The sequence below is a fragment of the Nomascus leucogenys genome, chromosome 12, assembly GCF_006542625.1.
Source record: "Nomascus leucogenys isolate Asia chromosome 12, Asia_NLE_v1, whole genome shotgun sequence".
NCBI lineage: Eukaryota > Metazoa > Chordata > Mammalia > Primates > Hylobatidae > Nomascus > Nomascus leucogenys.
In genome coordinates this window covers 14,619,541-14,641,548 of record NC_044392.1, presented here as the reverse complement: position 1 = coordinate 14,641,548, position 22,008 = coordinate 14,619,541, and the positions used below count along the sequence as shown (strand labels likewise).

General features: G+C 41.5%; 1 protein-coding gene across 1 annotated transcript in view; it reads left to right on the top strand.

Annotated features, from left to right (window-relative positions):
- The window catches only part of IPP (intracisternal A particle-promoted polypeptide), a 58,653-nt gene that overhangs the window by 6,351 nt on the left and 30,294 nt on the right, over nucleotides 1-22,008 (top strand). The window contains exons 3-5 of the mRNA XM_030823810.1: nucleotides 2,771-3,202; nucleotides 12,388-12,543; nucleotides 14,733-14,900. Of these exons, the coding sequence (XP_030679670.1) occupies nucleotides 2,771-3,202; nucleotides 12,388-12,543; nucleotides 14,733-14,900 (756 nt within the window). The remainder of the gene's footprint in view (nucleotides 1-2,770; nucleotides 3,203-12,387; nucleotides 12,544-14,732; nucleotides 14,901-22,008) is intronic.

The window sequence follows — 22,008 nt, the reverse complement described above, 5'->3', positions numbered from 1 at the left end:
AATAAAATAAAACAACTGGAATGATGAAGAGGGGAGTAGGGGAAGGGGAAAGAAAGAGAAGGCACACCAGAACGACATATAGTCTTACAGGATATGCAACAAATATGCATAGAAAAAAGATCTGAAAGGCTGAGATGGGATGATCACTTGAGCCTAGGATGCTGAGGCTTCAGTTGAGTGATGATCATGCTACTGCACTCCAGCCTGGGCAACAGAACAAGACACTGTCTCAAAGAGAGAGAGAGAAAAACTATATGAAGAAAGACACTACAGTGTTAATACAACATATGTCTGTGTATGGAAAAATATGTTTTTCATTTTAGTTTTTCTGTCTTAAAGTTCTTTTTCCACAGTGAATATATATTACTTTTTTTTTTTTTTTTTTTGTGACGGAGTTTCACTTTGTCGCCCAGGCTGGAGTACAGTGGCACAATCTTGGCTCACTGCAACCTCTGCCTCACAGTTTCAAGCGATTCTCCTGCTTCAGCCTCCCAAGTAGCTGGGATTATAGGCTTGCACTAACATGCCCAGCTAATTTATTTATTTATTTATTTATTTATTTATTTATTTTAGTAGTAGTAGAGACGAGTTTTCACCATGTTGGCCCGGCTGGTCTCGAACTCTTGACCTCAAGTGATCTGCCCACCTCAGCTTCCTAAAGTTCTGAGATTACAGGCGAGAGCCACCGTGCCCAGCCTCTTTTCTTTTTTATTTTGTGAGACAGAGTCTTGCTTTGTCACCCACGCTGGAATGCAGTGGCAAGATCATCGCAGCCTCGTCGTCCTGGGCTCAAGCTATCCTCCCACCTCAGCCTCCTGAGTACCTGTAGGACCACAACACACACCACCATGCCAGGCTAATTTTTAAATTTTTTTTGTAGAGATTATGTCTGGCTATGTTGCCCAGACTGGTCTCAAACTCCTGGGCTCAAGCCATCCTCCCACTTCAGCCTCCCTAGTAGCTGAGACTACAGGTGCACATGCTACCACACCTGGCTAATTTTTTTTTTTGAGGCGGAGTCTTGCTGGGCTTAGTGGTGTGCACCTGTAGTCCCAGCTACTCAAGAGGCTGAGCCAGGAGAATTGCTTGAACCTGGGAGGCAGAGGTTGCAGTGAGCAGAGACCACGCCACTGTACTCCAGCCTGGGCAACAGAGCAAGACCCTGTCTGGAAAAAAAAAAAAAAAAAAAGGATGGGTGTGGTGGCTCACGCCTGTAATCCCAGCACTTTGGGAGGCTAAGGTGGGTGGATCACCTGAGGCCAGGAGTTTGAGACCAGCCTGACCAACATGACGAAACCTCGTCTCTACTAAAAATACAAAAATTAGCCAGTCATGGTGGTGCGCACATGTAATCCTGGCTACTTGGAAGGCTGAGGCAGGAAAATCACTTGAACCCAGGAGGTGTTGGTTGTAGTGGGCCGAGGATGCACCACTCTACTCCAACCTGGGTGACATAGTGAGACTCTGTCTCGAAAAAAATAAAGAAATTAAAAAAAGAAAGTGAAGCCCTTGGAAAAGAAAGTGGTATAATAGTTCAGTATTTAATAGTTTCTCTTATGTTATAGATTATTGGTTATTCCTAATATTAAAAACTAGCATTGTGTATAATCTCAGCACTTTGGGAGGCTGAGGTGGGTGGATTGCTTGAGCCCAGGAGTTTGAGATCAGCCTGGGCAACGTGGCGAAACCCTGTCTCTAAAAAAAAAATACAGAAAATTAGCCGATCATGGTGGTGAGTGTCTGTAGTACTAGCTACTCGGGAGGCTGAGGTGGGAGGCTCACCTGAGCACGGGAGGCAGAGGTTGCAGTGGGCCAAGATTGCGCCACTGCACTCCAGCCTGGACAACAGAACGAGACCCTGTCTCAAAACAAGCACAAACAAAAAATGAACATTGTATGGCATTTTATCATAATTGAAGATAGAGACCTTGTCTTACTCTCCCCAGTGCCTCAGTAAATGTTTGTTACATGCATATAACCTTGTGTTAAAAGCATAGACTTTATTTGTTGTTGTTGCTGTTGTTGTTTGGTTTTTTTCTTTCCAACTTTTAGGTTCAAGAGGTACATATGCGGGTTTGTTCCATGGGTAAATTGTGTGTCTTGGCTTGGTATGTAGATAATTTTGTCTCCCAGCTAATCAGTATAATACCCGATAGGTAGTTTTTCAATCCTTACCCTCCTTCTACCCTCCACTGTCAAGTAGGCCCCAATGTGTATCCATGTCTTCTTGGTGTCCATGTGTATGCAATGTTTAGCTCCCATTTAAGAGTGAGAACATATGATATTTGGTTTTCTGTTCTTGTGTTAATTTGCTTAGAATCATGGCCTCCAGCTCCATCTGTGTTGCTGTAAAGCACATGATTTCCTTCTTTTTTATGGGAAAAGCATGGACTTTGATGTCAACCCCTACCTTGCAACTTGCTTTACCATGCAAGTTGTGGACAAGTTACTTAAAGTTTGATTCTGTTTCCTTAATATGAAAATAAGAAAAATAATAATATCTACCACATGGGATTATAATAAGGGTTAAATTAGCATATAAAGCAATTAATGCTGCACCTGGTTCATTGTTAAGTTTTTCATAAACGTGTTAGGTATCGTTATCGTTTAAATTTTGTGCTCTTTACTCAAATCCTTGATTGCCTTTTTTAGCGTCTGTCTACTCTGCAAGCATCAAACTATCAGTGAAATCAAGTATAATACTTTTTGAATATGGTAAGCCAATGTTTGTTTTTATTTTATTGGCCGTTTTGTCTTCCTAATTCTCTAGGTATAGTGAACATAGGTGTGAATAATGTCCAGGAGTTGATTATTGCAGCAGACATGCTACAGTTGACTGAAGTTGTTCATCTTTGCTGTGAATTTCTGAAAGGACAAATTGATCCACTGAACTGCATTGGAATTTTTCAGTTCTCTGAGCAAATTGCATGCCATGATCTCTTGGAATTCTCAGAAGACTACATTCATGTCCATTTCTTAGAGGTTCATAGTGGAGAAGAGTTCCTGGCACTTACGAAAGATCAACTGATCAAAATTTTGCGAAGTGAAGAGCTTAGCATTGAGGATGAATACCAGGTCTTCTTAGCTGCAATGCAATGGATTCTGAAAGATTTGGGAAAAAGAAGAAAATACGTGGTGGAAGTGCTAGACCCAATTCGATTCCCTTTATTACCTCCTCAGAGACTTTTAAAGTACATAGAAGGTAACTTTTTTGCTATATATCAAATTAGTTGATTAATTATCCAGTGATGTGTTCTCTGAAATGTGGGAGAGTGTTTTCATTTTTTGGTTCAGTAACAGACATTTATTGAATGATTACTCTTTTTTTTTCTTTTTTTAAAATGTATTGAATGATTATGTAAGATACAGCTTTTGTGTTTTGTGGGTGGGCAGTAGTATTTTAATATTTCTACCCACTATTTTTATCAAAATCTTTCTCGAGATTGATTACTAAGGCAGATTAGTGTTACAGATAAAAATTACTGACAGAGCTACTAACATAACCACTGCTGTTGACAGAACCAATTATTTCAGTTAAGATTTCCTCTTGCTACTCTGAAAAATTAAGCAAAACCTAACACTTGGAGAAAATGCATACACTAAAAATAAAAAAAAAGCTCAATGAATCCTATAAATCCTTTCATTATAAAATAAATTTGGTATTGATACACAATTATGGCCTCTGAGTAGCCTTTGAATCATCTTTAGATTCTAAACTTAATTCTGAAAATATGTTTTACTATAGTATAAAATAGTTTTTACATTTACATTAGAAAAATGATGTTTAAATTTATTTCTAAGAATTACTTTAGGCCAGGTGCAGTGCTTCATGCCTGTAATTCTAGCACTTTAGCAGGCCAAGGCAGGCAGATTGCTTTAGCCCAAGAATTCAAGACCAGCCTGGGCAACATGGTGAAACCCTGTCTCTACAAAAAAAAAAAAAGGCAAAAAATTAGCCCAGCATGGTGGCATGCACTTATAGTCGCTGCTACCTGGGAGGCTGAGGTGGGAGGATCACCTGAGTATAGGAGGTCAAGGCTACAGTGAGCCAGGATTGTGCCATTGCTCTCCAGCCTACTTTAGACCTGGTTTTGAGATTTGAAGTTTTTACTCTTTTTTTTTTTTTTTTTTTTTTTTTGAGATGGAGTCTCGCTCTTTCACCCAGGCTGGAGTGCAGTGGCGCAATCTCGGCTCACTGCAGGCTCCGCCCCCCGGGGTTCACGCCATTCTCCTGCCTCAACCTCCCACGTAGCTGGGACTATAGGCACCTGCCACCTCGCCCGGCTAATTTTTTGTATTTTTAGTAGAGACGGGGTTTCACCGTGTTAGCCAGGATGGTCTCGATCTCCTGACCTCGTGATCCACCCGCCTCGGCCTCCCAAAGTGCTGGGATTACAGGCGTGAGCCACCGCGCCCGGCCTGAAGTTTTTACTCTTGTCATGCACTGAACGATTAGGTTGCTATTGAATTACAAATGATTTTATTACAAGTTAAATACACTACTAAGCATTAATGGTGTAATTCTGTAAATACATAATTTAAAATAATGGGTTATTAGTTTTTCTCCACTCAGCAATGTTAACATAATTTTGTAGGTTTTTCTGAGTAATATCTTGTTTTACTACATATATAGTTGATTGTTATTTGCAGTAGTTATGTTGTGTAAGTCTGCTGCAAACACGGAATTAGCAAATACTGAACGATTGCTCCTAGGGGAAATACAGGTTTAGGTTCTTGCAAGCCTATACTCACAACATTTTTGTCACATAGTCAATAGGGCCTTGTTTTATATAGGTTTTTTCTTGTTTGTTTATTTTTGTTTTTGTTTTGAGATGGAGTCTCGCTCTGTCACCCGGGCTGGAGTGCAGTGGCACGATCTCGGCTCACTGCAACCTCCGCCTCCCGGGTTCATGCCGTTCTCCTGCCTCAGCCTCCCGCATAGCTGGGACTACAGGTGCCCGCCACCATGCCTGGCTATTTTTTTTTTTTGTATTTTTAGTAGAGACGGGGTTTCACCGTGTTAGCTAGGATGGTCTCGATCTCCTGACCTCATGATCCACCCGCCGTGGCCTCCCAAAGTGCTGGGATTAAAGTCATGAGCCACTGCACCCGGCTCCTACAGCCTTTTAAAATTATAATTTATGGCCGGGCGTGGTGGCTCACGCTTGTAATCCCAGCACTTTGGGAGGCCGAGGTGGGCGGATCACGAGGTCAGGAGATCGAGACCACGGTGAAACCCCATCTCTACTAAAAATACAAAAAAAATTAGCCGGGCGTGGTGGCGGGCGCCTGTAGTCCCAGCTACTCGGAGAGGCTGAGGCAGGAGAATGGCGTGAACCCGGGAGGCGGAGCTTGCAGTGAGCCGAGATTGTGCCACTGCACTCCAGCCTGGGCGACAGAGCGAGACTCCGTCTCAAAAAAAAGAAAAATTATAATTTATAATTTAAAATTAGACACAGTAAGAGTGTCTAATTCAAGTCCTGAAGTTTTTTTTTTTTTTTTTTTTGAAACGGAGTCTCGCTCTGTTGCCCAGGCTGGAGTGCAGTGGCACAATCTCGGCTCACTGCAAGCTCCGCCTCCCAGATTCACGCCATTCTCCTGCCTCGGCCTCTCCGAGTAGCTGGGACTACAGGCGCCCGCCACCACACCCGGCTAATTTTTTTTGTATTTTTAGTAGAGATGGGGTTTCACCGTGGTCTCGATCTCCTGACCTCGTGATCCGCCCACCTCGGCCTCCCAAAGTGCTGGGATTACAAGCGTGAGCCACCGCGCCCGGCCGCTGAAGTGTTTTTTAAGCATGCCCAGTAGTTATCATCTAGTGGTATTTCAGTGAAGGAAAATACTGCAAGGATCAAGGGAGAAGTAAATTGATTTTTTTTAAGGCAACCATGATATTTTTCAACTTTGAAACTTTTCCTCTTTGATCATATTGGAGAAAATATAAGCAACTTGTATAGAAAAATGAGACTAAAATTCAGAGGGAGCAAAATCTTAAATGGTTAAGTTTTATTACATGAAATGTGTAGGTTTTTTTTCCATTGTATATATATTATTGTACTTACAACTGAAATAATTAGGCAATTTAATGTTATTGGATATTTGATTATATGTCTGTTTCTTATATTTTAGACAATGATTTTACTTATCTTTAAATGGAATATGCTCATTATAAAAAGTACAGGTAATAACAGAAATATAAAAACAACAACAAGCTCGGCGTGGTGGTCACAACTGTAATTCCAACACTTTGGGAGGCCAAGGCAGGATGATCACTTGAGACCAGGAGTTTGAGACTAGCCTGGGCTGAACGTAGTGAGACCCTGTTCTAAAAAAAAAAAAATTTTTTTTTTTTTTTGAGACGGAGTTCGCTTGTCGCTGAAGCTGGAACGCAGTGTGTGATCTCGGCTCACTGCAACCTCCGCCTCCGGTTCAAGTGATTCTCCTGCCTCAGCCTCCCCAGTAGCTGGACTACAGGCTGTCACCACGCCAGATAATTTTTGTATTTTGTAGAGACAGGGTTTCACCTTGTTAGCGAGATGGTCTTGATCTCTGACTCGTGATCACCTCCTTGCTCCAAATGCTGGATTACAGACGTGAGACACGCACTGGCCTACAAAAATTTTTTTTAAAAATTAGCCAGGCGTGCCGGTGTGGTTGCTCATGCCTGTAATCCCAGCACTTTGGGAGGCTGAGGCGGGTGGATCACGAGGTCAGGAGATCAAGACAATCCTGGCTAACATGGTGAAACCCCATCTCTACTAAAACTACAAAAAGTTAGCTGGGTGTGGTGTCATGCATCTGTAGTCCCAGCTACTTGAGAGGCTGAGGCAGGAGAATCGCTTGAGCCCAGGAGGCAGAGGTGGCAGTGAGCCAAGATTGCACCACTACACTCCAGCCTGGCGATAGAGCAAGACTCTATCTCACACACACACACACAAAATTAGCCAGGCCTGGTGGTACATGCATATAGTCCCAGCTAGGAGGATCAATTGAGCCAAGGAGGTCGAGGCTGCAGTGAGCTGTGATCATGCCACTGTACTTCATGATGTTGCTGTGTTGTACTCCAGCCTGGGTCAGAGAATGAGACCCTGTCTCCAAAAAAAAAAAAAAAAAAAGCAAAATTAAATAAGTAAAAAATAAAATAAAAAGATAAAAAATAAAGCAAGACCTTGTTTCTACAAAAAAAATTTAAAATTAGTTATTAGTTGCTGGGTGCGGTGGCTCATGCCTTTAATCCCAGCACTTTGGGAGGCAGAGGCAGGTGGATCCCTTGAGGTTAGGAGTTCGAGACCAGCCTGGCCAATATGGTGAAACTCTGTCTCTACTAAAAATACAAAAATTAGCTGGGCGTGGTGGCATGTGCCTGTAGTCCCTGCTACTCTGGAGGCTGAGGGAGGAGAATCACTTGAAGCCAGGAGGTTGAGGTTACAGTGAGCCGAGATCGAACCACTGCACTGGAGCCTGGGTTACAAAGCAAAACTCCATCTCAAAACAAAAACAAAAACAAAATTAGCCTGGGCACAGTGGTTCACGCCTGTAATCCCAGCACTTTGGGAGGCCGAGGCAGGCAGATCACCTGAGGTCAGGAGTTCTAGACCAGCCTGGCCAACATGGTGAAATCCTGTCTCTACTAAAAATACAAAAATTAGCTGGGTGTGGTGGCACACACCTGTAGTCCCAGCTACTCGGGAGGCTGAGGCAGGAGAATTGCTTGAACCCAGAAGGCAGAGGTTGTAGTGAGCCGAGATCTCACCACTGCACTCCAGCGTGGATGATAAAGTGAGATTCTGTCTCTAAATAAATAAATAAGTAAATAATTTAAAATTACCCTGGCATGGTGGTGCCTACTAGTAGTCCCAGCTACTTGGTGGGAGGCCGATGGGGGAGGATCACTTGAGCTCAGGAGTTTGAGGCTGCAGTGAGCTATGACTGTGCCAGTGCACTCCAGCCTGAGCAACAGAGCAAGACTCTTGTCTCAAAAAAAAAAAAAAAGGAAGAAAAGAATAAAAATAAAAATAATTTTATACATATTATTTATAATACAAAAAATTTACCTAAATCTTGCTATAAGTTAACAAAAGAAGAAACTGAAGTAATAACTAATTTCAGATTTATGTTCCCTTGTCCCAAGAAATATTTATTCTAAAAGGTTCATGTAGAATTAAGGACAAAAGATGAAAATCATTAAAAGAATCATAGTTTCAAATTGTATTTCAATTTTAAACAGTATCAACTTTTTGCTAAGAAAAATTAGGTAATTAGCATTTTTATTTTTCTTTCCACTCCTTTTTTTCTGTCAAGGTGTATAGCCCTTATTTATATATATATTTGTAGTCATGATTTCCCTAGCTCTGTCCTCTTAGTTTTGAATTTAAATGGATTTGATGTTCTCTACCAGCTTTTTGACCATGGTCTTTTCATTGATGATTTTTTTTTTCTGTGCATTGTTTTGGTTGGCTGGATTTCATCATCAAGTGCTTTTTCAAAGAAAGGCTCATGATTACTATGTTTCCTGAATTCCTTCATGTTTGAGAATTTCTGTGTGTTGCTTTTTAAATTTCACACCAATTTGGGTGGACATAATACGTTTTTTGTTTTTGTTTTTTTTTTTTTTTGAGGCAGAGTCTTACTCTGTCTCCCAGGATGGAATGCAATGACGCGATCTCGGCTCACTACAACCTCTGCCTCCCGGGTTCAAGCGATTCTCCTGCCTCAGCCTCCCGAGTAGCTGGGATTACAGGTGCCCACCACCACACCCGACTAATGTTTGTATTTTTAGTAGAGACGGGGTTTCGCCATATTGGCCAGGCTGGTTTTGAACTCCTGACCTTAGGTGATCTGCCTGCCTCGGCCTCCCAAAGTGCTCAGGCGTGAGCCACCATGCCCAGCCAATATTCTTTAATTATAATGATTCTCCTGTGTCTCCTGTCCTCAAACTTTGTAAGGCATAGTTTGGATTTGGGTTTTTTTTTAATGACTTGCTTATTTATTTATTTATGTTTTTTTGAGATGAAGTCTCGCTTTGTCACCCAGGCTGAAGTCAGTGGTGCGATCTCAGCTCACTGCAACTTCTGCCTGCTGGGTTCAAGCAATTATTCTGCCTCAGCCTTCTGAGTAGCTGGGACTACAGGTGTGCACCACTATGCCCGGCTAATTTTTGTATTTTTAGTAGAGATGGGGTTTCACCATATTGGCCAGGCTGGTCTCGAACTCCTGACCTTGTGATCTGCCCACCTCGGCCTCCCAAAGTGCTGGGATTACAGGCGTGAGCCGCTGCACCTGGCCATGACTTGATTTTTCTGATTGAATGTCTAAGGAATTCTCTTTCATTATTCTCGATTTGTTTTGAAGTTGATCATTTTTTCATTAGACTGCCATGTATCTTTTCTCTTTGAAATTTTAGTTTTTCCTTCATTTTGGGGAAATTTTCTTGTGTGAAATTTCTAAATACTTTAAATGTTTCAAGGCCGGGCACGGTGGCTCACACCTGTAATCCCAGCACTATGGGAGGCTGAGGCAGGCGGATCACGAGGTCAGGAGATCGAGACCATCCTGGCTAACACGGTGAAACCCTGTCTCTACTAAAAATACAAAAAATTAGCCAGGCGTGGGGGTGGGCGCCTGTAGTCCTAGCTACTCGGAAGGCTGAGGCAGGAGAATGGTGTGAACCCAGGAGGTGGAGCTTGCAGGGAGCCGAGATCGCACCACTGCACTCCAGCCTGGGCGACAGAGCAAGACTCTGTCTCAAAATAAATAAATAAATAAATAAAAATACTTTTTTTTTTTTTTTTTGAGGCGAAGTCTCGCTCTGTTGCCCAGGCTGGAGTGCAGTGGAGCGATCTTGGCTCACTACAACCTCCTCCTCCTGGGTTCAAGCAGTTCTCCCTGCCTCAGCCTCCCGAGTGGCTGGGATTACAGGTGCCCACCATAACGCCCGGCTAATTTTTGTAATTTTTAGTAGAGATGAGGTTTCACCATGTTGGCCAGGCTGGTCTTGAACTCTTGACCTCAGGTGATCCACCCGCCATAGCCTCCCAAAGTGCTGGGATTACAGGCATGAGACACCGTGCCCGGCCAGGACCTACATTCTTAAACAATTATATCGTGTGAAGCACTTACGAGGAGTCTGTCTATTTGTAGCTGGTGTTTTCTTCTGACTGAATTCTTCAATCTCTTGTCTTCTTTTTCCTGGGATGTACTTTTTTTCTTTTTCCCCCGAGACAGAGTGTTGCTGTGTCACCCAGGCTGGAATGCAGTGGCCGTGATCTTGGCTCACCGCAACCTTTGCCTCCCGGGTTCAAGCAATTCTGCTGCCTCAGCCTCCTGAGTAGCTGAGATTACAGGCATGTGCCAGCATGCCTGGCTAATTTTTGTATTTTTAGTAGAGATAGAGTTTCACCATGTTGGCCAGGCTGGTCTCTTAACTCCTGACCTCATGATTCGCCCCCCTCGGCCTCTCAAAGTGCTGGGATTATAAGCGTGAGCTACCACACCTGGCCCTGGGATGTACTTTAATAAGGCCTATGCTCTTTCTTGATATCTTGCTCATACTGAACTGTTGTTCATGTCAACTCTGTTCAAACTCTGTTCTGATAATACAAGAACTAATTCTCCTGGGCACTCTTTCTACCTAGTACAACTACTTTGTTTTCTCTAGTCTAAAATTTGAAAGCTATGTGTTGTGTTCTTGCCACCTTTGTTCTGTTTTGTTTTGAGACAGAGTCTCACTCTGTCACTCACACTGGCATGTAGTGGTGCAATCATAGTCACTGAAGCCTTGACTTCCTGGGCTCAAGTGATCCTCCCTCCTCAGCCTCCAGAGTAGCTGGAAATAAAAGTTCATACCACCATGCCCAGCTCATTTTAAAATTTTTTGTAGAGACAGGGTCTCACTGTGTTGCCCAGGCTGGTCTTGAACTCCTGGCCTCAAACAGCCCTCCCACCTCAGCCTCCCAAAGTGCTGGGATTACAGGCATGAGGCACTGTGCTGGCTCTTGCCACTTCTTTCTAGCCTGAGGCATGAGGGTGGTTGAAGACTAGAGATCCACTAGGGCTGAGATCCTTACTTAGGAACTTGACTTTGATATCTCTCTATTGAGTTCTTGTTATTTATCTTATATCTGGGCCTACTTAACCTAGCCAGAGATGTATCCCACTAGTGTGGACTTTGGCTACCACAGTGTTCTGTTAGAGAGCAAATCCAGGTGGTCCTTTCCACCTTAACTGATGGTCTTGTAAAGACTTTTCCTTTTAATGATTTTGTTCAACTTTTCTCAGTTCTGCTTTTCACTATTGATTCTATCTGTCTGCAAATTATTATTAGTGAGAATTCTCAAGATTTTGTTAGTTGACCATTTTTCTTCAATATTGCTTCTTGTCCGGGATACAGAGAAAAGATTAGAGATGGAAAGATAGGAGACAATCTCTTGCTAGCATTTGTAATGCCTTTGTGCAAATTAGAAAATAGTGCCCTTTCAGGGAGAACAGGTCTTACAACTTGGCAAATGAAGACAGGTTGACTCTCATCCCGTTTACCTCCTCAGCTAAGCACCCTTGAGCAAGGACAACCTACCTCATCATATGCATAATCCTTTTAGGATATGGTACTCATGCCACCAGAATTTATTTTTCTTGCTTTGTCTATCATTCCTAAATGTTAATGACATAATTTTATATCTTTTTTGTTGTGTTATAAGTATAGAATTTTTGGCTATTTTAATTTTTAAATTTTGTTAGATAATTGTGATCTTGTTTCAGTTTGCAATCTTTATTTGGAAATTCTTCTTCTTTTTTTGTTTTATTTTTGAGACAGAGTCTCACTCTGTCATCCAGGCTGGAGTGCAGTGGTGCAATCCTGCCTCACTGCAAACTCTGCTTCCCAAGCTCAAGTGGTACTCCTACATGAACCTCTAGAGTAGCTGGAACGATAGGCATGTGCCACCACACCTGGCTAATTTTTGTATTTTTTGTAGCAGCAAGGTTTCATTCACCACATTGGCCAGGCTGGTCTCTAACTCCTAGGCTCAAGCAATCCACCTGACTTGGCCCCCCAAAGTACTGGGATTACATGCATGAGCTACCACGTCTGGCCTGGAAATTCTTATGCATGGGGGGATACTGTGAAGCATATATATTTTGTAGTTGCTATTCTGCTTATATATGAAGCATATATTTTAACAACAACCTTTTTTGTTCTTCATTAGTGAAGAAAATACTTTCCTTAAAATAGTCAGTACCAATATTTGGTATTGTAGGAAACAAACACCATTGTTTGATGATGATTTTTTATTTCTTGATTGTTAAATGTGTCTTATCTTTATAGAAATGTGTTTTTTCAATATTATTTAAAAATTGTTTAAAACATTGTCTTTTTAAATATTGCTTTAGGAATATCCGATTTTAATCTTCGTGTTGCATTGCAAACACTTCTGAAAGAGTACTGTGAAGTATGCAAATCTCCCAAAGAGAACAAGTTTTGTAGTTTTCTGCAGACATCTAAGGTTCGACCTCGGAAGAAAGCAAGAAAGTACCTGTATGCAGTAGGTAAGAGCCCTTAAAAAGGTAATAGAAATTATATTTGTGTTCCAGATCAAACCTTTTTAATATTTTGTTGTTATTACTATACATGTCAGAATATGTGGGTGTGTTGAAAAGGCATATTTAATTTCACATACAGACTACAGATTTATAAACTGCATTTATATATTATGACAAATACGTCTAAAAAGAAATAGCTATTCATTTGATATCTGTTATTCTGTGATCTAAACCTTTGAGTTCGTAGATTATCCAGTTATCAAATATGTGACTAAAGAAGTGCTGCTTTAAAAGTAAAAAATTTGAATTATTGTGAAAAATAAAGAAAATAAATCTCAAGTTTTTAAACTATTCACAGTGTCTTAGTCATTAGGAGTTATAGGAACCAATGTTCTCCAAAGTGTGGTTATAAAGGATGATCCATAGGAATATCAGAGGAACATATTACAACTTCTTCTTTTTTTTTTTTAGCTAGAGTCTTACTCTGTCCCCCAGGCTGGAGTGCAGTGGCGCAATCTCAGATCACTGCAATCTCCGCCTCCTGGGTTCAAGCGATTCTCCTGCCTCAGCCTCCTGAGTAGCTGGGACTACAGGCATGTGCCACCATGCCCAGCTAATTTTTGTGTGTATATATATATATATATATATATATATGTATATATATATATATATGTGTGTGTGTATATATATATATGTATATATATATGTATATATATATATACACTTTTTTTTTTTTTTTTTTTTTTAGGTAGAGACAGGATTTCACCATATTGGCCAGGCTGGTCTCGAACTGCTGACCTCGTGATCCGCCTGCCTTGGCCTCCCAAAGTGCTGGGATTACAGGCATGAGCCAACCGTGCCCTGCCACATATTACAACTTATTTTCATTTTTATTTTAAAAAGCATTAAACTTACATCTGGATGTGGTGGCTCATGGCCTGTAATCCCAGCACTTTGGAAGGCTGAGGTGGGAGGATTGTGTGAGCCCAGCAGTTCAAGACCAGTCTAGGCAACATGATGAAACCTTGTCTTTATACAGAAATACAGAAATTAGCTTGGTGTGGTAGTGTGTGCCTGTAGTCCCAGCCACTTGGGAAGCTGAAGTGGGAGGATCACTTGAGCCCAGGAGGCAGAGGTTGCAGTGAGCAGAGATTGTACCACTTCACTCCAGCCTGGGCAACAGAGCAAGACCCTGTCTGAAAAAAAGAAAAAAAAAGCATTAAACTTTATCAGCATTTAAAATACATATAATATATAGCATATTGATATATATATATAGTCCAGATCTGTATACATAATACTGTTTTTATGTAAGTACCATATGTATGAGATAATTTATAATTTACATATATGTATAATTACATATATGTATTAATATTTAAGTATAATGCTTTTGGGTGCTTCTTAAAATTTTTTTGCCAATTGGATGTAATAGTCAAAACAAGGATTTCATCAGGAGGTTGATGGGGGAAGATCGAGACTGCAGTAAGCTGTGATCACATCACTGCACTCCAGCCTGGGTGACAGCGAAACCGTGCCACACACACACACACACACACACACACACAGCTTTCAACTCACTATTTTTAACTGAAAAAGACATTAATGAAAGTTATAATGAAACTTTCCTAATTTAACAGATAAGCAGTGCCTAGATTTATATTTCATATAATATTCTATTTATAACCTAGACCAAGTGGTAAAACACTGAGGCTAACCTTCTTTTTTTTTTTTTTTTTTTTGAGACGGAGTCTCGCTCTGTTGCCCAGGCTGGAGTGCAGTGGCACAATCTCGGCTCACTGCAAGCTCCGCCTCCCGGGTTCACGCCATTCTCCTGCCTCAGCCTCTCCGAATAGCTGGGACTACATGCGCCCGCCACCACGCCCGGCTAATTTTTTGTATTTTTAGTAGAGACGGGGTTTCACCGTGGTCTCGATCTGCTGACCTCGTGATCCGCCCGCCTCGGCTTCCCAAAGTGCTGGGATTACAAGCGTGAGCCACCGCGCCCGGCCCTAACCTTCTTACTGTATTTAAGCCACAGTCTTTCAGGAATTGGCAAATTGAAGAATATTACATTATATGTATATAGAGAAAGTAATTTCTAAACCATTTATTTCTTGTTATATAATAGTTATACTAAATGTTTAGATGTAGAACACTAGATTTTCATTACTACCTTTTCTTCTTTTGTTTAGGTGGATATACTCGGTTGCAGGGGGGTCGCTGGAGTGATAGCAGAGCCCTCAGCTGTGTAGAACGTTTTGACACCTTTAGCCAGTACTGGACCACTGTGTCTTCACTTCATCAGGCTCGAAGTGGACTGGGAGTAACAGTTCTGGGAGGGATGGTCTACGCTGTTGGAGGTAATAATAAAAATGTCTTATTTTCTTTATTAGTCTTGTTGGCTATATTCTAATGTGCTTTATGATTTATATGTTGCTATGTGATATACATATATCTAATTGTCCTCAATAAGTATTTACAGAAAGGAAGGAAGGAAGGAAGGAGGGAGGGAGGGAGGGAAGGAAGAGAAAGGGAAGGGAAGGGCAAGGGGAAGGGGAAGGGCAAGATGGTGAATATTTCATATCAGATGAATACTGTGATTTATCACAAGCCAGAATACTTAGGTTTGGTTTTAATGAAAAATTGTGGCAGGGTGCAGTGGTTCACACCTGTAATCCCAGAACTTTTGGAAGCCGAGGCAGGCGGATCACTTGAGTTCAAGAGTTTGAGACCAGCCTGGGCAATATATTGAGACTTTATCTCTACAAAAAATTTTAAAATGAGCCAGATGTGGTGGCACATTCCTGTAGTCCCAGCTACTTGGGAGGATGATGTGGGAAGATTGCTTGAGCCCAGGAGGCAGAGGTTGCAGTGAGCCATGATCATGCCACTGTACTCCAGCCTGGGTGACAGAGCAAGACCCTCTCTCAAAAAAGAAAAGAGAAGTTGTTTATAGAATATGGCACCTGCCTGGCGTAGTGGCTCATGCCTGTAATCCCAGCACTTTGGGAGGCTGAGACAGGCAGATCACCTGAGGTCAGGAGTTAAAGACTAGCCTGGCCAACATGGTGAAACCTTGTCTCTACTAAAAATACAAAAAAATTAGCTGGGCATGATGGTGGGTGCCGGTAATCCCAGCTACTCAGGAGGCTGAGACAGGAGAATCATTTGAACCCGGGAGGCGGAGGTTGCAGTGAGCTGAGATCGCACCATTGCACTCCAGCCTGGGCAACAAGAGCGAAACTCCATCTCAAAAAAAAAAAAAGTGGCATCAAAATTTAGATCAATATTTATGTTAGAATTTTTTGAAATTCTGAAAGCTGCATTATGATTCATTTTTAATAAACCAAGCAGTATGTATACTGGATACTTAAAAACCAAGTCAACAAAATAGTAGGATATATTTCTTGGTCGAACTCATGGTGTTTTGTAAAACTATTTTTATGAATTATTAAATAATAAAGTAACTGGGACTATAGGCATGCATCACCATGTATGGCTCATTAAAAATTTATTTATTTATTTGATATGGAGTTTTGCTTTTGTTGTCCAGGCTGGAGTGCAATGGCTTGATCTCAGCTCACCACAACCTCTGCCTCCCCGGTTCAAGCGATTCTCCTGCCTCAGCCTCCTCTATAGCTGGGATTACAGGCATGCACCACCACGCCCGGATAATTTTGTATTTTTAGTAGAGACGGGATTTATTCATGTTGGTCAGGCTGGTCTCGAACTCCCGACCTCGGGTGATCCATCCACCTCAGCCTCCCATAGTGCTGGGGTTACAGGCATGAGCCACCATGCCCTGCCATTTTTTTTTTTTTAGAGGTGGGGTCTCACTATGTTGCCCAGGCTGGTCTTGAACTCCTGAGCTCAAGTGATTCTCCTGCCTCAGCCTCCCAAAGTGCTGGGATTACAAATGTGAGCAATGGCACCCAGACTGTATATAACAAAAAAATTGTAATTATTTTATTTTTATTTTTATTTTATTTATTTATTTTTTAGTGAGCCAGGGTTTGGTGAGCCATCCCCACCCAAAAATTTTATAAATATTTTCTGACTATGGTACTGTCAGTTTAAATTATGGCGATATAGGGACTATTTGATTTTTATCTTTACTTTGGAGGGTATATAACTCAGAACTATTTATTAAATCAAGAAATGACATGTGCATCAGAAAATTCCAACAAAGAAATTAGAATTTTAAGCAATAACTTACTGTCTGCATAAAGAACACAATTCTGTATAGTCTTTGACTACAACTTTAATAATTCCTTTTATGTGTCTTTTGTCAATTATGCATAGTTTTATCACTTGAACTCTTCTGTTTAACCTAGGGTCAGAGGTCCTTCTGTGACACTTGCATATGTATTATTCCCTCCCCTGATACCACAGAAGTGCTTACAGAGGCTCTTCAAAACTGCTATGACTTCGCTAGCTATTAATACTGTTAACATTGCTATCTTAAGATATTCCTTAATATATAACTTTTAAATACTTTAAAAATTATAAAAGTAATTCAGGTTTGTTGTAGAAAATTTTGCTAAAACAGAAGCATATGAAAAAGAAAATTTAAATCCCTTATGCTATAATCATACCACCCAGAATAATCACAGTTAACATTTTGATTTAGTTTCTTCCCGATACATACATATCTGGGTTCATATTCTAAATATTGGGTTTTTAAAATTAAGATATAATTCACATACCAAAATTCATCATTTAGAGAATATAGTTTAGTGGTTTTTAGCATAGTCACAAAGTTGTGCAGTCGTCACCACTGTCTCATTCCAGAACATTTCATCACCCCAGAAAGAAACACTGTACCCGTCAGCAGTCACTCCGCATCTCTCCTCCTAAACCCTAGTAACCGCTAATCTACTTTATGTCTCTATGGCTTGCCTATTCTGGACATTTCATATAAATGGAATCATATAATATTGTGTCTGACTTCTTTCACTTAGCATGTCATAACACGTATCAGTACTTCATTTCTTTTTATGGCTGAATAATATTTCATTGTGTGGAAAAAGCATATTTTGTTTGTTTATTCATTCTGTAGTTGATGGACATTTACATTGTTTCCACTTAATATTCAAGTAAAAGTTTGTGTGTGGACATAAGTTTGATTTCTTTTGGGTATATACTTAGGAGTAGAATTGTTAGGTTATATGGTAACTCTATATTTAACTTTTTGAGATATATATTGTCATTAACTTTTTCTTTTTTTGCTTTCTACTTACATAAAATACTTATTTTTATTTTTATTTTATTTATTTATTTTTTGAGATGGAGTCTCACTCTGTTGCCCAGGCTGGAATGCAATGGTGTGATGTCGACTTACTGCAACCTCTGCCTCCTGAATTCAAGTGATGCCTCAGCCTCCCGAGTAGCTGGGATTACAGGCATGCACCACCACGCCCGGCTAATTTTTGTATTTTTAATAGAGATGGGGTTTCGCCATGTTGGCCAGGCTGGTCTCGAACTCCTGAACTCAGGTGATCCACCCGCCTTGGCCTCCCAAAGTGCTGGGATTACAGGGTGAGCCACCACCCTGTATTTTTACTTTTATTTTTTGAAATAGCCTGTCGCCCAGGCTAGATGGCAGGGGCTCAGTCTCGGCTCACAGCAACCTCAGCCTCCCAGGTTCTAGTGATTCTCCTGCCTCAGCCTCCCAAGTAGTTGGGATTACAGGCATAGACCACCATGCCTGGCCAGTTTTTTGTTGTTGTTGGTTGGTTGTTTATTTTTGTTTTGAAACAGAGTCTCACTCTGTGCCAGGCTGTAGGGCAGTGGCGTGATCTCGGCTCACTGCAACCTCTGCCTCTCAGGTTCGAGTGATTCTCCTGCCTCAGCCTCCCAGGTAGTTGGGATTACAGGCATAGACCACCATGCCTGGCCAGTTTTTTGTTGTTGTTGGTTGGTTGCTTATTTTTGTTTTGAAACGGAGTCTCACTCTGTGCCAGGCTGTAGGGCAGTGGCGTGATCTCGGCTCACTGCAACCTCTGCCTTTCAGGTTCGAGTGATTCTCCTGCCTCAGCCTCCCAAGTAGCTGGGATTACAGACACGCACCACCACGCCCTGCTAATTTTTGTGTTTTTAGTAGAGACAGGGTTTCACCATGTTGGTCAGGCTGGTCAGGCTGGTCTAGAACTCCTGACCTCGTGATCTGCCCGCCTTGGTCTCCCAAAGTGCTGGGATTACAGGCGTGAGCCACCACGCCCAGCCAGATTTCTTCTTTCAAGAAGTAACTTTTGGCCGGGCGCGGTGGCTCACGCCTGTAATCCCAGCACTTTGGGAGGCCGAGGAGGGCGGATCACGAGGTCAGGAGATCGAGACCACGGTGAAACCCCGTCTCTACTAAAAATACAAAAAATTAGCCAGGCATGGTGGCGGGCGCCTGTAGTCCCAGTTACTCGGAGAGGCTGAGGCAGGAGAATGGCGTGAACCCGGGAGGCGGAGCTTGCAGTGAGCCGAGATTGCGCCACTGCACTCCAGCCTGGGTGAGAGAGTGAGACTCTGTCTCAAAAAAAAAAAAAGAAAAAAAGAGGTAACTTTTTAGATCTTTAGTCCATTTTAAAAATTGTCTATTTTGTTTATTTGTAGGTGCATCAGGGTTCCCAAGACCACTCCCAGTTTTAGTGATTTGCGAAAAGGACTTACAAGATTTAGCATGTAATTGTATCCACAGCTAAGATTTATTATAGTGAAATGTACAAAACAAAATCAGCAAAAGGAAAAGGCACATGTGATGAAGTCTGGAAGGAACCAGTTGAGAGCTTTCCAGAGTCCTCACCCAGTAGAGTCACACATGACATGCTTAATTCCTCAGCAATTAGTTGTGACAACATGTGGGAAGTGTTGTCTACCAGGGAAGCTCATTAGAGACATAGTGCCCAAGGTTTTTGCAGGCAGCTGATCACATAGCCTCCTTCTTCCTAGCACATACCAAAATTCCAGACCTTCAGAATGGAAGTGTGTGTTCAGCATAAACCACATTGTTTGTACAGTTTAAGCACAGTGAGCCACTCTTACCATTTTGGGAAAATTTTGTACCAGTGGAGGGAATTGTTAACCAGCCATATTCCCAGATTCCAGCAAAGGGTCAACCTTCCAAGTAGGCCTTTCTAAGGACAGGCATTTTTAGGCCAGCTATGTTAACTATTTTCTGTACAATAGGAATTTTGTTTATATTCAGGATTCTAGACCCTCATAAAGTCATATATGCTATAAATATCTTCTACTGTGCTGCTTCATCTTTTATTCTCTTTATGGTATCCTTTGATGAACAGATATTTTTAATTTTAGTGTAGTCAAATCTTATTTTTTTCTCTTTATTGTTAATGTTTCTTGCATCTTCTTTAAGACATCTTTCCCTATTCCAAATCATAAGGACCTATACCTTTATTGTTTTATACAGTTTTATAGTTTTTCCATTCATATTTATGGCAGTAATCTACCTGGAATTGAGTTTTTATGGATAATATGCGGTAGGGCATTAGTTTCCTCCCAATGTATAATCAATTATCCTAGCATGAAAGATTGTTGTTTCCCCACTGCTCTGTAGTGCTAACTCTATCTTCTATCAAGTAATCTTATAGGTATGTCTCTGTTCCTAGAATTTCTTTTCTGTTCCATTAGTCTCTGTCTATCCCTTTCTTAATTACTATAGCTTTGTTATATGTCTTGATATATGATGGGACTGTTTCTCCTTATTCTTTTCCAAGAATGCTTGGCTCTTCTAGGCCCTTTGTACTTCCATATAAATTTTAGAATCAGTTTGTCAAGTCTATTAAAAAATGGGTTTTTTTGATTGGGAATACATTAAATCTTTTTTTTTTTTTTTTTCGAGACGGAGTCTCGCTCTGTCGCCCAGGCTGGAGTGCAGTGGCGCAATCTCGGCTCACTGCAAGCTCTGCCTCCCGGGTTCACGACATTCTCCTGCCTCAGCCTCTCCGAGTAGCTGGGACTACAAGCGCCCGCCACCACGCCCGGCTAATTTTTTTGTATTTTTTTTTAGTAGAGACGGGGTTTCACCGTGGTCTCGATCTCCTGACCTCGTGATCCACCCGCCTCGGCCTCCCAAAGTGCTGGGATTACAAGCGTGAGCCACCGCGCCCGGCCGGGAATACATTAAATCTATAAGTCAATATGAGGATAACTATCATCTTTACATTGACTCTTTTTTTAAAATACAAAAATCTTCATGATACATTGACTCTTATAATTCGTGAACGTTATTCATCTCTTCGTTTATTTAGATGTTCCATAATTTAAAACTTTAAATAAAATTTATAAATGTTATCCATAGAGGCATTGCATAATCTTTGGTTAGATTTACTCCTAAATATCTTATTTTAAAATTCTAAATTAGCTGGACATGGTGGCACATGCTTGTAGTCCTAGCTACTTGGGTGGCTGAGGCAGGAGGATTGCTTGAGTCCAGGAGTTAGAGGCTTCAGTGAGCGATGATTGTGCCACTGTACTCTAGCCTGGGTGACAGAGCCACACTCTGTCTCTAAAAATAAATAAATAAATAAATATCAAAAAAATGAAAATTTGGGTATCTTTTTAAATTTTTTTCATTTTCAGGCTGGGTGCGGTGTCTCACACCTGTAATCCCAGCACTTTGGGAGGCTGAGGCAGGCGGATCACGAGGTCAGGATCTTGTGATCCTGGCTAACAAGGTGAAACCCGGTCTCTACTGACATAGTCTCTACTGAAAATACAAAAAATTAGCCGGGTGTGTTGGCGGGCGCCTGTAGTCCCAGCTACTCGGGAGGCTGAGGCAGGAGAATGGCGTGAACCCGGGAGGCGGAGCTTGCAGTGAGCCGAGATCGCGCCACTGCCCTCCAGCCTGGGCAACACAGCGAGACTCCGTCTCAAAACAAACAAACAAACAAAAACAATCAAACAATCCATGTAATGTTTTAGGATACAATTTGAATTTTAACACTTCTATATTTTTTTCACATATTAGTTTGAGTGGCTGGCCCTGGTACAATTTGAGTTTTAATGTAATCCTTTTCTAACAACAAACAGAAAATGAAATTTTTTTTTTTTTTGGAGACAGAGTCTCACTCTGTCGCTCAGGCTGGAGTGCAGTGGCACAATCTCGGCTCACTGTAAGCTCCGCCTCCCGGGTTCACGCCATTCTCCTGCCTCAGCCTCCCGAGTAGCTGGGACTACAGGCGCCCGCCAACACACCCGGCTAATTTTTTGTATTTTTAGTAGAGACGGGGTTTCACCGTGTTAGCCAGGATGGTCTCGATCTCCTGACCTCCTGATCCTCCCACCTTGGCCTCCCAAAGTGCTGGGATTACAGGCTTGAGCCACCGCGCCCGGCCAGATTATTTGATTGTTTGGGTGGTAGAAATAGATAATAGGAAAATGCCTCTGTTTCATAAGTGGGCTTTAATAAATGACAGTGCTCTAGATTCAAAATACTGCTTGACAGGCAAATGAGAGTTA